The 17,214-nt window shown below is 43.0% G+C and overlaps 1 protein-coding gene across 1 annotated transcript in view; it reads right to left on the reverse strand.

Moving 5' to 3' along the window:
- Nucleotides 1-17,214, reverse strand: part of Sh3rf2 (SH3 domain containing ring finger 2) — a 105,573-nt gene that overhangs the window by 25,638 nt on the left and 62,721 nt on the right. The window contains 1 exon segment of the mRNA XM_075968759.1: nt 16,545-16,868. Coding sequence (XP_075824874.1) covers nt 16,545-16,868 — 324 coding nt within the window.

Below are 17,214 nucleotides of genomic sequence, written 5' to 3' on the forward strand. Positions count from 1 at the left end.
CCTCATCCTAACATGAATTTTCTCACTCAGATACCTATTATATCTTTCTCTTATTGAACCCCTCCATCACTGAAGGGTCCATTCATTCTGTCCCTTGCAGATGTTCAGTGGTCCACACACAGGCGCAGATACATTCAAGAGGTTTCATTCATTTGCCTGTTTGTGTATTCAACTAACATTTACCAAACTTCTTGCCCTACCAGACTTGGTTGGACTTAACCTTGGATTGATGGAGGGCACCAGCTACCCGGGCCTTGTGGAGTCAAACGCTAAGGCAAACTCCCAGACAAGGTAGGAAGTAAGAGAGGTCCCTGGCATGTGTAGTCAGGCTGTGCATTTGGCATTCCTTCCTCCTTACAGGGCTCGAAGTGACCAGACACACATGCTCACAAAGTCTTACAAAAGAAGAAAGGTCAAGCAAGGTTCAGGGTCGTGCAACCTTTTCCCTGTAAAGTTATCAGAGTATTTTTGGCTTTGCTTTGGGTTTCAGTCAAAAATCACCCAGCTCTATATTGTGGTTTGAAATCAATCATGGATAATATTCAGAGAGCAAGCCTATTTGTAGACAACAAACTTTACTTTTGCACACTGAAAACGAAAGATAATTCTTACCCGCCATAGAGTACTACTCTTCTGATCCCCCTCCCTCCCTGTCCCAGTTCCAGACCAGGGAGCAGGCAGCTCTTGGCCCCACAGGCTGCGGTTTGTCAGTATTGTTTTAGGTCAAAGAAACAAATGAGCAGAAGGTGCTTTCCAGGTGCAACAGTGGGCATGCTGTCCTTCCCTGGAGATGGCTTTCTTTAGGCTGGTGCCTGTAAGTGGCTAATACCAGGCTCAGGAATGCGGGCCAGGCAGTTCCCAGTTGTGTTCCGCCACTTGAGCCAAGGCAGGTGAGCAATTAAACTAGCATACTCTCTGTGATCCAGTGCACAGCTGCTCACATCTGTCTAGGGACTGCTTCCTAACTGCGCATCCAAGCTTGGCATGTAACCAGGCCTTGGTTACTTACTTGTACCCAGATAAATAAATTATTGGCACATGGCGGGCAGGCCCAGCATGTTTATGAACAAGAGCTTAATGACTGCCGGCATTCTTCGCTAGTCTGACTTCGGGACAGCCAAAGGTTGCGAGGAAAGCAGCAGGAACACAGGGAGACACTCCATCTGAGCCAGGCCAGGGGTAAAGTCTTGGTCTCCTTGCTGTCCCTGGCCTTTCTGCGCTCAGTGCTCTAACTAGTGGTCAGCCTGGGAAGGATGTCTCAGAAACAGATGCACTGGCATTTGCAGCGTTCTTTGCTGTGAAGGCAGGATTTATTATGCACCAAGACTGTCCAGTTTTCCACTAGTGGCTTGCTTGTTTGAGGTGAGAAGAGAGGGAGAAGGAGTTGGTTATTTTCTCTCTTGTACTTGGACTCTGAAATACAATGGGCAATTTCTAAAAAAAAAAAATGAACAAAAATGCCCCATTTTCTTGGAATTTTCTCTATTGTTTTCTTAGATATTGTCACTTACCAAAAGTAAAATTAAGTTGTTCCCAGGGCTGTGATGGAGAACAGGTTTTGCTTTTCTATGGAAACAATAAAAGTCATGCCCCTTCTTTGTCTCACTCCCCATAGGAACTTCACATTTGAACAAGGCCTGCATAGAGCGGCTTGTTTGTTAAACAAACTTGGGTGGACCCTTAACTCCATACAACCACCCAAAAATGACAAAAAGTGATTGTGGAATTACAGAATCTTAGACTATACACATGTCCAACGGCATATGTGCCTCTTTTCATATGCCTGGGCCATGACAGACATTACTAATCAACACCATTATTTCTTCTCTCCATGCCTGTCTACTTCCCAATAATCATTCTTAAACGATTTTTGTGGACAGTCGAGATTCCCACTTCTGCTGCTGGTGTAGGGAAAGACTTGGAAGAGAGCCAACCCTGGATTCTGATCCAATGTTGGAAGGGTACCTACTGAATGATTTTGAACTATTATTGGACTGCAGTTCCTTTATTTAAAATGGAAGCGATACTGTCTGTTAGCAACACCTTGAGGAGCAGGTGGCATTTAGGATCATAGCAGTGACTCTGTCACGACATGAGTCCCTTTTCCTCTGGGTTGAGCTGAAGCGGAAAGTGGACCTATACCGGTGATTCAGTCTTTAGATTCTTCCAGCTTCTTTCAGGCCTGGGGTAGTCTGCTTTCACATGCCCAGGGATAGGACACTGACAAACCTATTTGCGCAACCTTTGTAAACTTCCAGGTTTCTCATAAGCCTCCATGGTCTCTCAGTGTGTGTTTGAGAAGCATGGCTTGCTGGAGTGTTCAGATAGGGCACTTGTCTCCACACAGGCTTCTCCTTAGCTGCTAATTATTTCATATTAGTCACACGTCTGGTCTATACTTTGCACGTCAGTGACTGATGGCTGGGGGTGACTCTTGACTTTAGGAGATGTCTGATAGTGTCTGGAGACATTTTTTTTATTGCCACAAGAGGGTGACCAGTTCCACGGAGGCAAGGTGTGTGAGTCTGAGGTCCCTTTGTATGTCAGTGAGCTCTGCACTCAGTCCATGAATCTCTGTGAAAATGCTGAGGTTCAGGCGGGGCCACGCCCTCTTCCACCCAGACAGGGCTAGGTCTCTTAAGTGGTTCAGCGGCCAGGATTAATTGAGCAAAGGATGATGTAAAGTTTAACCACTCGTTGGAGAAGTGCTGAATCAAGGAAGCAAGCAGGGTTAATTACCAAACCCACTTTAGTCACCAGAAACCAGAGAGGCTTTCTCTAGAGGACCCTGGGGAGCAGGGCAGGGCTGGCGGTGGAAGCGAACAGCAGTCGCTATGTACTAGGGGCCATGCACTGCTCGGAGACTGGAAGCTGGGCAGGGAAAGCTGCAGCAGGACCTTTGCCTTTTAACTGCTATACCCTCTAGGTATTCACCCGAACAGTTTCCTCTAGGCAGCCTTCTTGCCTTCCAGACCAGTTTGACCCTTCATCTCAAGTGTTATCCATGCCTCACCCTCAAACCTTACAGCATTCTGCAGACTTATAACCATGAGACCATATTTAATCCTAAATATGCGTCTACCTTCCTAGCTTGGAGCTTCCCTAAGGGCAGTAATCAAGCGCCTTGTTTGCTGTGTTATCATGTGTGGCTCAAGTGTTCAGTACATAGTGGGTACCTAGCAATTCTCTACAGACTGACCCACTAACAGGCTGTAAGGGAAAACAGGGCTCCTTTTTGGTTTAAGACACTTGCCAGTTGAGGATAGGACTCACAGACAAAGGTGTGTGTGTGTGTGTGTGTGTGTGTGTGTGTGTGTGTGTGTGTGTGTAGAATGATGGGCAGGGAGCTGGCCCTACCACAGCCTTCATCTCCTTTCCCCAAAGTCATTTCTCCTTTGTGTAATTTTGGTTTTCCTTGCATGGGTTTATGTGGAATTACAGCTGAGTTCTGAGCTTAGCTAGAGGAATGGTTCCAGGGCACAAATGGATAGAATACCAAATCAGATCCCTGTGCTTTTGGAATGATCACTGCCTGTGAAGGAAGCAAAGGGGCTTCTGGAAGCCCTCATGTTCCAACTCCAGCAGGTCGTTCCTCTGAATGAGGACAGCCCAGGACTCTCACTCCTAGCAAGGTTGGTCTGTACAGATCAGCCCTGGGGCCAGGGCTGGGAAAGGGTTGGGAGGGAGGACGCTTCTAGCTTCCTGGTTTGACCTACTAATGCTACCAGAGGGGACATTAATTGGATCTGTTCCTATTTCTAAATCCACTCCTTGTCTCCTGTACATGGAAAAATGAGAAAAAAGTTCAGGAAGAAACACTGAATCCCTTCTCAGGTCTCAGTGACCCCTGCTGTGGGACAATGGTTTTACCTACAAAGATTTGTTTTTTTGTACTTGTTTAATAAAATGCTGATTGGCCAGTAGCCAGGCAAGAAGTATAGGCAGGGTGACCAGGCAGGAAGTGTTAAGAACAGGAGAATTCTGGGAAGAGAAAAGCTCAGTCTGCAGTCATCATCCAGACACAGAGGAAGCAAGGTGCCAAGCCACATGGCTACAGACAAGAATTATGGGTTAAGAAATAGAGTTTAAAATAAAGTCACGTAAAGATGAAAAATACACAGAGAGTCTGGATACTGTATGTTATTGTGTTGTCTTTAAATTGTTTGATTGCTGAGGAAGGAGCAAAAGCTGCTAAAAGATATTTGATTATAAATGCTGCTGGATTAATCCAACATACATATTTTGAAAATGCCTTGACTTCAAAATTTAAGTCAAAAGGTATGTTACTTTGGAGAAGAGGTTTTGCTTTTGTTTCCACAGAAAATGAGAGGCTGTGGATTCATTCTGGACTAAGAAAAATCAGGTTTGATCAAGGAAGACCCCTGAAGAATCTCCTATGGAGCAGATGGTCCAGATGATCCAACATTCAGAGAACCTCTGTTGGAGTTTTCTTTGAGTTCTGCATCCAGAGCAGTTTCACGACTGTTGGCTGAGATGATCAAGCCTCACAGAATATTCCATTCAGGATTTGACCATAATTCAAAGTGTTCTTTAGGTCCCTGTAAGATTATCAGCACCCCCAATCAGCAGGAAGTAACCTGGAAAACTATGCCCGCATCCCCCCCCCAAAATGGATTATGGATGTTTTTCTTTGTTTAAAGTGCTGGTTACAAGTTGTATTGGTAATGGTCAGGAAGAAAGCTAAACAAGCGAGATTTGATTCAGAGTTTTTGTTCTAAAAAAAGGGGGGGGGTGCTGTGGGACAATGATTTTACCCTATAAAGATTTGTTTCTTGTACTTGCTTGATTGGCCAGGAAGTATAGGCAGAGTGACCCAGCAGGAAGTAGAGGCAGGGCGATGAGAACAGGAGAATTCTAGGAAGAGGAAAGCTCAGTCTGCAGTTGTCACCCAGACACAGAGGAAGCAAGATGAAAATGCCTCGCTGATAAAAGGTACCAAGCCACATGGCTGACACAGACAAGAATTATGGGTTAAGATGTAAGATATAAGAATTAATAAGAAGCCTGAGCTAATAGGCCAACCAGTTTATAAATAATGTAAGCCTCTGTATGTTTCTTTGGGACTGAAAGTCTGCAGGATTGGGCCAGACAGAAACCTCAGTCTCCAGACCCCAAAGCCCCAAGGTTTTCACTGCTCTTTGTCTCAGGGTAAGAATCCTTTCTGACCCTCACCTATGTGCACTACAGTAGCTGGAACAACCAGATGTTTTTCTTTGTGTGGGTGTGTATGAACAGCAGAGAGGAGGGATCCCAACTCCGTAACTACGTAGGAGGCCATCCTAAATTGCATGACAGGAACAGCTCCTCCCTCCATGTTTATCTCAGAATGTGCTGTTAGGTAGTTGAGCCACATCATTCTCTGTCAGGTCAACATCCAAGCCACCTTAGCAGATGTAGGCACAGACCTGGACGGGATGCACGCCTGGAGAGCCACATACTGAAGTGGATTCCATCCTCTTAGGCCTGATTGGTGTCACATCCATCATGGTTCTTGTGCAGATGGTCACCCCTGCCACCTGGGACCATGCAGCTCAAGGGCCAGGCACCACATAGTACACCAAAGGACCTAAATTTCTGTTTTAAATAGCAATTTGGTGTCTATTTGAAGAGTAGGGAGGCCTAAGTTTGTCAAGGAAGGACTACTTCATGCCAGTTTTCCTACGTGTAAAACAAGATTAACCCCCCTCCCCCCTTTACTGGAGGGAACATGTTAGGGATCTCTTGAGTCTCAATGTCATGGCATTCTAAAACTCTGCTTTAGGTAAGAACAATGGCTACAGCTTGTTGAACTACTGCAGACCCTTGCAGAGACCCTTCATGGAAAGACAGCCTGTTCTGCAAATGAGAACATAGGGGCACATCATATTAATTCAATGTCCTCTAGTTGTTAGATGATAAAATCGTGGCAAGAAACTCTGATTGAGTCAAATCCTCTACTTTTAGTTCTTATGTACTTTTCTGAATAAGAGAACTTGAAAACCAAACCCAAACCCAATAGTAACGGATGCATAGGTGCCGCTAGGGCAGTGGTTCTCAACCTGTGGGTTGCGGCCCCATTTGGTAAACCTCTAGCCTCAAAAAATATTTACGTTACAGTTCATAACCATAGCAAAATTACAGTTATGAAGTAAAAACAAAAATAATTTTATGGTTGTTTGGGGGGGCGTGGGGGGTCACCACAGCATGAGGAACTGTATGAAAGGGTCAGCACCAGGAAGGTTGAGAATCATTGCTCCAATGCTTTCTTTCAGTATGCCGAACCCAGCAGTTCAAGAGATGTATGTTCCCACAGCCTGTATACTTTGATTTATGTTCCTTTTTTTGCTTCTGAACACAGCAACACAATTCTAGTATGCGAACCCATACTTGGAAAATAAAGGTCATCATTCATCCCCACATCAACCTTGAAGCCATTTCTTTCTCCGGATTGCACAAGCTCAGGCCTCCTTCTCCTGGTCTTGGCCCAAGTGTGGAAACTAGACCTTGGAGAGGGTAGAGGAGTGAGCACATAGCCAAGGAACCTGGGCCACTTGGGCCAGCCCGAGGGCAACGATCAGGGTGTAAACAAGAAGACCGACACAGACAGCTAGGGCAAAGCTGGCAGCAGCTAGTGGAAAAAGGGTTAGCGGCTCAGTTATGGCAAACATGGCAGGCATTGGTGAGAAAGGAATCCTGTTTTTGAGATAGAGAATACTCAGGAACAAATGGGGGTCAAGGATATGAGCTCTGGAGTCTCTGGTCTATTAGCTTTTGACACACAGGAGTGGGGTGCAGTGTGTAACCCAGGGAATGCACCCCGTGTGCCGTCTGACAAACAAGGAGCTCTTGGAAGCAGAAGTCAACATTACAGAAGTGTCACAGTTTAAAAAGAAACCCAGCAGCAAGGGTGGGTTTGGAGTGTCATCACCATTTTGCCACCCAGAAGAAAATGATGTTCAAATCATTGGGTAGGAAGATGGATGGGGAGCTTGATAACCAACGGAGCAGGCTGGTGACAGCTCAATATAAATACATTTTAATTGGAAAGGAGATGCAATCAAACATCTCTAGCTGTTTGATGTGTGTGATAAGTATTTAAATTTTAACAAGAGTGTCAACTTAACAAAATGGGGATGTAATGACCTTCTCAATAAATGCCTCTGGGACAACTAGATATCTGTATGATAAGAATAAATTTGAACTCCAACCTCAAAATATATACAAAAATCGACTGTACTCAGGTCCTAGACACAAGCGTAAAAGATAAAATTGTGGGGGCTGGAGAGATGGCTCAGAGATTAAGAGCATTGCCTGCTCTACCAAAGGTCCTGAGTTCAATTCCCAGCAACCACATGGTGGCTCACAACCATCTGTAATGGGGTCTGGTGTCCTCTTCTGGCCAGCAGGCATACACACAGGGAGAATATTGTATACATAATAAATAATTAAAAAAAGATAAAATTGTAAAACACCATTGAAGACAAATTAAATTTTGTTTAGTCGATGGTTTCCTAGAGTAGTTAAATTAGACACCATCACAACAAAAATATTTTCTGTGTTTTAAAGAATATTGTGGAGAAAGTGGAAAGAACTTGCAGAATGGGGGAAAATTGTAAGTCATATATCTGATCCAGGACTATTTGCAGCCTATGTAAAGAGCTCTGTTATAGCTCAGTTAAAAAGAGACGGCCCAATTATAATATGGACAACACACACACACACACAGGCTTCTCTCCAAAGAATACTTGTTCAGTAAACTTATGAACAAATGCCCAATGTCATTAATCATCAGAGAACTGCAAATTAAGACACAGTGACTTGTACCTATAATCTCAGCTCTTGGGAAGCTGAGGCAGGAGGATAGAGGGTTTAAGGCCAACCTGTGAGATCCTACCTCAAAACAAAAAGCAAAGCCCAGGAAAACCAAATACATACAAGCCAGATTTTACAACGAGATACTATGCTTGATATAGCCTAGGGTGGCTATGGGCCATAAGACAGACAGTAAACACATGTTGGTAAAAACTGGAAAAACTGGAGTCACTGTGCGGTGATGGTAGAAATGTAAAATGTGCGTTCATTTTGGGAAATAGTGAGTTTCACCAACAGAATCTTGTGGAAGAGAACCACTATATGAACTATCGGCTCCATCCCTAGGTTTATATGCGTATGAAAATTACCTAGACAGAAGCTTCTTGCAAATGCTCCTAGGAGTATTATCATTGAATACTCCTAGACAAATAGAAACTGCCCAAATGCCTATTAACTAATGGGCCGGTAGACTAAATCCTATGGCAGCTCCATACACTGGCGTGTTATTTTGGCCATAAAAAGGAATAAAGTCCTAACACAGGCTGCGTATGTGGATAAACCTTGAAGCACGGACTACATGAAACACAAAACAAAACAAGGCAAGCAAGAATCCAAAACCACTGTAAAGACGCAACTGGCAGTATCCAGAAAATTTTGAATCCAGGAGGACAAATGGCTTAGTTTTTTTGTTAACAACACAACGAAACCATGTACAGTGCAAGGGGATGAGGAAGCCAGTTAGTGGGTAGAGAAAATAAACATGGGAACTGTATAAAGCCAATGAAAAGTTTTTGCTTCATCTGCATCTCATTTGCATAAATCAACCAAGGAGAATGTTTATAAGGCCAAAGTAGAAATGCAAACATGGAATATTGAAAATATAGAAGACAATTTTGCTTGATGTTTGATAATATTATGATAGTGGTAAAATGTCTTAAAAGGCACAATTACAACAATAGGTAATTTGACCTGAAGTCTGGGCTTCGATTTATTCAATGAAGGAGTCAGGTGGAGGAAGAGTAGGGGGAGAAATTGGCCCGAGAGGGCTCATTACAATATTCTTTTAATTTTTAGATAGATTTGAAAAATTTCATTTAAAAAAGTTCAAAAAAGCACAGCAAAGACTGGATGGCAATATGGCGACTTGTTACTAAGAAAATCTGACTTTGAAAACTTAAACAACAATAAAACTGAGAGCCAAGTACTTATTTCCATATTTATTATTTTTTGATTTTCCTAGAAACCTTGTGAATCAGAGTATACTCATTGAAAAATTAAATATTTTATCTTTTCTTTTTGAGAACTTCACACATGAGCATCGAGTCTATATTATTCCCACTCCTGGGCTCCTCGGTTTTCTCCCATGCCCCCCTCCCCACAACTCCCCTCCAAAATTCATGACCTCTTCTTTATTATTGTTGCATCTATACCTCTCTCTCTCTGTATAACTAATACTAATGGAGGCTAGCTAGTTTTTCTCGAATGTACATGCGTCCAGGGCTGAACCTATTGGATTGGATAGCTGCACCTACAAAACCTCAACAGGTTGTCTGTCCACACACCCAGTGTGGACAGGGGAAATTCTACAAGGTTCCATTCTTAGATGAAGACTGGTCAATGGCTCCTGAGAGAGGGGGAATCAGTTTTCTCCAGGCACAAGCTCCCACACAGATCATCCAACCCCAAGCACACTCCTTTTTTGATACGAGACTGGAGCTCAACATGGCTACTGACTTGTCTAAAGCCTCAGCCCGGGATGAGGAGAGGAGTCTGGGTCCAGGGCTGGCATGGCTTCTTCACTCAGCACTGATTTCTATTTGCCCTCCACTCTGCTTGTCCTTCACCCTTTGGTTTCTTGTGGGACAGACAAGTGGGGCTTTCATTCCTTTCTTATTTTCAAATGCCTGCCAGTGATCACATCTAAGGCGTCAACTGATAACTCATAAGACTAGTTTAAGGATATATTGTAGTGTGAATTCTACTTGGTCTTAATAATAAAAACCTGGAGTCAAATATCTTTATCAAGGGGCATGTTCTCAAAAAGTTAACAGATTTCAAGTACCCATGAAGACTCATAAAAGGTATTCTGAACAGATAATGATAGTATGTAATAGAATGTTTGATGGAGGGTGTCTATTCAATGCAGACTCCTTTCTTCCTACAATTTCTCAAGAACCCACAATTCTAATGTGAATGTGGATTTGTTGAGTGAGAATTGTGGAATGAATGAAATTTGTATTGGGGAGATAGTAACTTAGAATTATTATCATCATTTATCTTTGTAAATTATCTTGGGTGGAGTTGTTAAGCATAAGGGGGGAAAATTACCTTAATCCTAAGTAAAAACTACCCTTCCTGCAGCCCTGAGCACTATGTTGGACTGAGAGACCCTAATGGAAGATGAGACACCCATAGAATGGATCTGGACTTATAACAGTTCTAGAAATAACTTCATAATATTCCAAATACAGGGTTAAAAGGAGTCACTTTTGTATATCTCAGAATTCTTCAAGATACATGCTGGCTCATTTCTCTAGGAACTCAGAGAAGGTGCCTAGACTTGCTGCTATCCCTCTGGCATAGTTGGAGAAGGGAATATTTCTCACACTGACTTGCCTTTGCTTTCTGTGTCTTTCTACGGTGTCTGGGTAATAAAGATGAGATGTCTTTGGCTATTCTACAGTGACATAAGTGTATAAGACAATATCCCCACCCTTGAGAAACTTTCAACTTATTGGGCAATGTAATAAGATATATGCACACAGTCTTTATTTATGTGTTAAATTATACAGAGATGATGTTACATGTTCTAACATGTTGCTTATAACAATAAGGTAAATGGTGTGTAGTTAACACGGGAGAGACACAGGATGACTGACAGGAGCTTCCTTGAAGAAATAGTTTATAATTAGGATTTAGGGGATGGGTATGATTGAAGCAGATGAATGAAACAGAAATACATTTAGGAGGGAATTGCATTATTTAGCCAGCAAAATATGTTCATTGTCCAGAATAACTCAGGCCTTGTGAGGGGTGCAAGGATAAAAAGGAATGAGGTGGCTGTGTATGTATTGTCCTTTGGGTGTTGAGCAGATTACTGTAATGTGTGTGCAAGTGGTAATGTTTTGAGACAAAGCTTCATATAGTCAGTCCCAGGCTCACTGCAAATGTATTGTATAGCCAAGGACGACAATGAATTCTTGATTTTCCTGCATCCACTTCCCAAGTGCCAGTATTATGAGTGCTACCACATCTAGACTGACCCTACCTTCCATATTATATTGGGCTAGTGTACATGCATGTTTATGACTGTACCGAGCCGGGGCTTCTGGAAGGTATATTGTAGCCAGATTGTGGACACTCTATGGTATCATACTTATGAAATCTTTAGGGGAAGAAACTTTGATGTAGGCTCTAGCCTCGGAACAAGTTATGTGATCTCTCCCTCCCAGAAATGTGCTGGATGTTAAAGGCACACATCAATATCTCCTCTGAACAGTTGTTTATCATGATAAAGTCTCTTATGATTTTTGTCTTCTAGTGACTACTAAATAAACTAACTACAGATATTACCATTCCTCAGGGCTTCTGGGAACCAGTAGCAATTAGGGAAATAGAAATGGCTAAAGGATTTAAAATTTAAAACATTCATTATCAAGTTATAAGTGTAAAAATGGAGAGATTCCAAGAGTGGCTAGGCAGGATGAGGTGTGTGATTGAGCATGGTTCTAGGAGGTCAATACAGAGGCCGGGAAAGTAGACTAGGCAAAGACGAGGTCCAAAACTAAGAAAGTGGCATGGGACGGACACAACAATGACTACTTAGGTGGCAAAAAGGGATTTCCAACGAGCTGATTGTAGGAGGTGGGGGTAAAGTCTTTTTTTTTTTAATAGAGATTTTACTACCCTGGGTTTGACATATAGGAAGAGAGAGGTTAAGAAGGAACTTACAGAGTTGGAAGTGGGATGGAGAGAAAAGAAGAGGAGGAGAGATGCCGAGGGAGCAGGACCTCTTACTGCCGAAAAAGAGACTGCTTCACTGTTCTGTGAGTGTGGCAGACAGGCTCGAGAGGGGCTCCGCAGCCTGAATTACAGGGGCAGTGAGGGCCTATGCTTGTGACTCTCCCATAGAAGTTCTGTGTCACTGAAGGACTTCTTCCGTAACTTATGTTCCATTCTCCTTCTGAGGCACCCTTCCTAAGTAATGGTCCTAGAGATAATGCCCAGGCTCTCGCTAAGGTCAAGTGTGTTAGTGCCAAGACACCGACTTGACCTTCTCCACCAAAGCTTCCACAGAGCCTGTGCTAAGTGCTCAGATTTGATTGAATCGTTTTCAAGGAGAGCTGTTTCCAGCCCATAGTTTAGTGCATCTTTGAGGCTAGTACTGCAACGAGTACCCAGGGCTGGCACTTGGTTTCCTACAGGTAGGAAGACATGACGACAATGAGAAGATCCAATCCCCTGCTCTAGCTTTTGGGTGTGAAGGTAACAGTACCGTAATAAAGACTTGGGCAATTGCAGTCTTGTTTCTTCACAGAGGGAACCAGGACACTTCACTGAGGTGACTTCTAGGCTGATTGTGTATTCGACCTCCTTTTTGTCTTGTTGGTGGGAGCTGGATAGGTTTACAAACTCCCTAAAAGAAATTTCCTGGACCTTTTACTACATAGTCACATTACAGACTAATACTTAGCTATTCCTGGCAGGGCGTAGTGATCACTTTAATCTCAGGACTTGTGAGGCAGAGGCAGGCATATCTCTGTGAGTTTAAAGCCAGTTTGGTCTATGTAGTGAGTTCCAGGACAGCCACGCGTGCATGCTCTGGTTACACACATATTCACCTGAGATCAGCATGATGTAATCTGTACTAGGAATCCCACCTTTATAGTTATTTTTCCATGTCTATGTATGTACCTTTATTAGCTTGCTGCTCTATAAATATGGAAAATTTAAATTTAAATCAAATACCCAAACATTTTTCCATCTTTCCTTCTGTGAACATAGAATTGATATAGCTTATAAGACTTAGAGAGTCACTACCACACAACAAAGTATAAACATGGTATTTCTCTACTTAGAAGTGAGGCAGTAACTTCCTACAGAATCTGAGGCAGTTCCCCCTTTCCTTATTTACTGGCTATTCCTGAGTAGCCAGTGCTTGGGGGGTGTTACATATAGACTGGAACAGAGCCGAGACCTTGGTATCCTCTAACACCCTGTGGAGGGCTGTAAAAGGAATGAGTTATTCAGCCTACTCTTTTGTGTTTATTAATTTCCGAGTCTTTATACCACTTAAGGCAGCGTGGGGGCCATCAGGGTCCTTATCCCACTTTAGAGAGCCTGGTCTCCGCTATGGCTAGCCATTGAGTGGATTCCTTGGTAACACCTTCTTCTTGATGCCCTTAGCAACATACAGCATAAATGCTTGGTCACAGCTGGCAGTCTGTAAGGAACAAAGTGGCAGTCAATGAAGGCCTTTAGGTGGAACAAAGACGGGGATTATTTTCCACTGGGAGGTATGTGGGGAAAAGTGATGGAAAGTCGTGTAGTCGGGAGAAAGATGAGGACAACCAAGAAGAGAGGATGTAAACTTAAGATAAACCACACTGGCTTAATGCTGATGCTCAGGTCTTTGCTGTCAGGACAGTGAAATTCTTACTAAGATCAAGGCAGACTCTACATGAGAAGTTGCCCAAACGATTTTTCTTCTGGGCCCTTAATTTCTTTGATGTAAAGTGGTTTTATAACTCCCCTACAAAGGTTCTTACCACATTAGTATGGAGAGCAGGGTTTTGGAGACTGGGCCTGGGAATCATGACAGTATATCATGTATCTGTTCACCTATATCTATCACTATCTGTCTGTCTGCATGTCTGTCTATCTATCTATCTATCTATCTATCTATCTATCTATCTATCATCTAACTATACATCCATATCTCATAAAGCTTTAAAATATTTTATTTATCCATTAATTTTAATATAATTTTCTCCACTCCCTCCCTTTCCTCTCCTCTTTTTTACATTTTTTTGTTTATTTATTTATTAATTTATTTATTATGTATACAGTGTTCTGCCTGTGTGCATACCTGCACCCCAGAAGAGGGCACCAGATCTCATTACAGATGGTTGTGAGCCACCATGTGGTTGCTGGGAATTGAACTCAGGACCTCTGGAAGAACAGTCAGTGTTCTTAACCGCTGAGCCATCTCTCCGGCCCCTCCCCTCTCCTCTTTTACCGTCCCTCATGACCCCCATGCTACAGTTTACTCGATTAGATTATTATCACTGCCTTTGTTTTGTAGCAGGATCTCTTCACTTGCCATGGTTATCAGTACATTATACACACTCCGGACATTTATTAGTTGAAAGAGTTACAGTAATCTTTGAGGTCTACAAGAAAGTAGTTCTCCCTTACAGGTTTCCCTCAGTATAGATTACCACCTGCCAAGATACTTAAGAAAAAATATTTTGATCATTTGATTTATTGAATACCCACTTAGGTCTAAACATTGTGTGAGGGTATGGGGTGGGGAAGACAGGGAGAACTTGGGCTAGATCCAACGCAGGCTGGAAGTGAGAGACTTTGTTCGATGCCCTGCTTATCTTTAGATGAGCTTGTACATGGGGCTTCTGAATATGTTTGGACAACGCCTGTGCCACCTAGACAGAAATATTCACCACTTACAACCATCTGCACCGACAAAAACTCTATTGGTGCTGCCCAGTGATTCCCATGAATGCTGCGGTTTGGAATTATCATTCTCTGTGCATACTTGGAAGAAATAAGATTTGTTTTGAGTACTACTGGGATTCTCCCACTCTGGTCCATCCTCTCAGCAGATGAAGTGAACGTCCAGGAATAAAGATTTCAAAGGCACAGAGAACATGTCTCTTGGATACATCTTTTGATGAGCCAGCTCCCAGCTGAGCTCCCAGAGTGTGGGTGCATCTTATATACCCAGGCCTCTATATAAAGAACGCTTTAGAAGCTTCTGACTTTACGGCTTCATGTGAGTCATCAGGTTCCTGTTTTAGATTCATCAGGTTCGTGTATGCGTGTGTGTATGTTAGAACAACTGTGGGCAGAAAGCATGTAGATACTTACAAAAATGGCTTTAGGATGCATGTCAGAATTTCTTTTTTTTTTTTAATTTTTTTATGATTTATTTATCTTTATTTTATGTGCATTGGTGTGAAGGTGTCAGATCCCTTGGAACTGGATTTTCAGACAGTTGTGAGCTGCCATGTGGGTGCTGGGAATTGAACTCGGGTCCTCTGGAAGAGCAGTCAGTGCTCTTAACCGCTGAGCCATTTCTCCAGCCCCAGAATTTCTTTAAATAAGGAGAGTATATACGGTGTGTGTGTGTGTGTGTGAGAGAGAGAGAGAGAGAGAGAGGGAGGGAGGGAGGGAGGGAGGGAGGGAGAGAGAGAGAGAGAGAGAGAGAGAGAGAGAGAGAGAGAGAGAGAAGAATAGTACAGGTGGAGGTTCAGTTACATCAGTTACCTGCGAGGCTACACTCTTAGCCACTCAGACAGTGGTGTCAGAGAGTGTGTTAAGAGAGATGATTGTTTTCGTTGCAGACCAGCTCACAGGTCTTTGAGGAGCCCTTGACTTTCTCCTTCTTCCATGTCTTGTTATAAAGGGATTAGAGTCCAATTAAGCCATTTAATCCCAAGGTAGAAATTCATGTTTAAAAACAAGATTTATAGCTTCTTAAAAAAAAAAGACACCCATGTGAGTTGAAGTTTGTCCCTTCAAGTTGCCACATGCATGGTTCCAAAGAGCATTTTTAGCTGCGTACCCAACACACTCCTCCTAATTACCTTGCCTCATCCCTCTCCTCCTTCATCTCTTAAAGGGCCCTTCAGCCTAAACAGCCACATGCTGTCAGAAAGACTTCAACTTCTGAACTGCTGCGATTCACCTTGGCTCATCTCTTCTTAGCATCTTGGTGAGCAGGGCTGATAATAAAAATTGTATGGAGAGCAAGTGCTGTCTGGGAGCTGAACATGTGCAGACATCCTTACCCTGGGTGCTTTGTGCCCATTGCCTCATGAGGTGCCCACTGTGAGAGCATCCAAGCTGGCTCTATAGGTGTGGGACTTGTATGGTCACTTGGGGGCCATCGTTTGACTTAATGCGCTGCTATTGCCATCTTGAAATTCTTAACCATTTTAGCACAAGGGGCTTGCATTAAAGAAATTACAAAAAGGAAAAATGCAGAAATGGGCATTGGACCCACAAATTATATCGTTATCCTGAGATGCACCTGCCAATCCACAGGTTCCATTGTTTTTTTTCCCCATGTGATGCCCAGGCTATTGCAGATGTGACAGAGAGTCTCACATTATGCCAAAACCCTGTCATGAAAGTGTCTATCTACATCTCCATAGAGGAAAGTTTTATGACAAACAGGCAATCATGTTTATCATGAAACAGAAAAATGAGAAGTATCTGGGGATTTGGACAAGTTGTTTAACTCTTTGAACTCTCAGTTTCCTTATCTATAGAGTAGGGATAATAATAATAATAATAATAATAATAATAATAATAATAAATATTTAACTTACAGGATGCTTAAGAATAAAATGAGAGCACAAATATCTGACAAGATATATGACTTTAGCTAATAGTCTGAGTGACTGGCAAGTATTTAGCACCCAGCAGTGCTCATGACATGGGGATGCTCTCTTACCTACCATTAAGGTCCCAGTGGATTTACTCCTTACCTGAACAGCAGAGTTGGCAGGGAAGTCTGCCTTGTCCCCAGGCTGAGTGAACGCAGAGGGGCTGCTAGAGCTGATGAGCATGGGGGTGCTGATTTCCACCATCTGGTGACCTTCAGGAGAATGGACCATGCGGTTGAGTGTGTTCAAGGCTGTTGTGATGGAGAACTGCCCAGACCCCTTCCTCCTGGACCCAGGGCTCTTTCGGAGGGTGGATGTGTTGGTTGCTTTGCCTCTGGATGGTGAGGACATCAGGGACAGGTTCTTTGTGCGCGATAACTGATGCCCTTTGTTCTTCTCTAGGAGGTGTCTGGCTGTGAGGTTTGGCTGCAAAGATAAGAGAAGGGATAAGAATTACTCTCTGATATAGTACAGTAGCTAAGTCTCCCACTCATTAGTAGTCAATGCTAGCTTCTCAGCTGCTGGCTCAGATGCCCATCCTTGGGTCAGTTCCTGGATCAGATGGCCATCCTTTGGTCAGTAACTGGTCAGATGACCTTCTTTTGGTCAGTGGTTGGTCAGATGGTCACTCTTTGGTCAGCTTGGTGAAATGAATATCCTTTGGTCAGTAGATGACTGAGATGCCCATTCTTTTGTCAATATAATGACAAATTATATCTTTTATACATTTGAAGTACCAACATTTGATAACTTTGAGACATAGTAGACACCC

This window comes from Microtus pennsylvanicus, chromosome 4 (genome assembly GCF_037038515.1).
Source record: "Microtus pennsylvanicus isolate mMicPen1 chromosome 4, mMicPen1.hap1, whole genome shotgun sequence".
NCBI classification, from domain to species: domain Eukaryota; kingdom Metazoa; phylum Chordata; class Mammalia; order Rodentia; family Cricetidae; genus Microtus; species Microtus pennsylvanicus.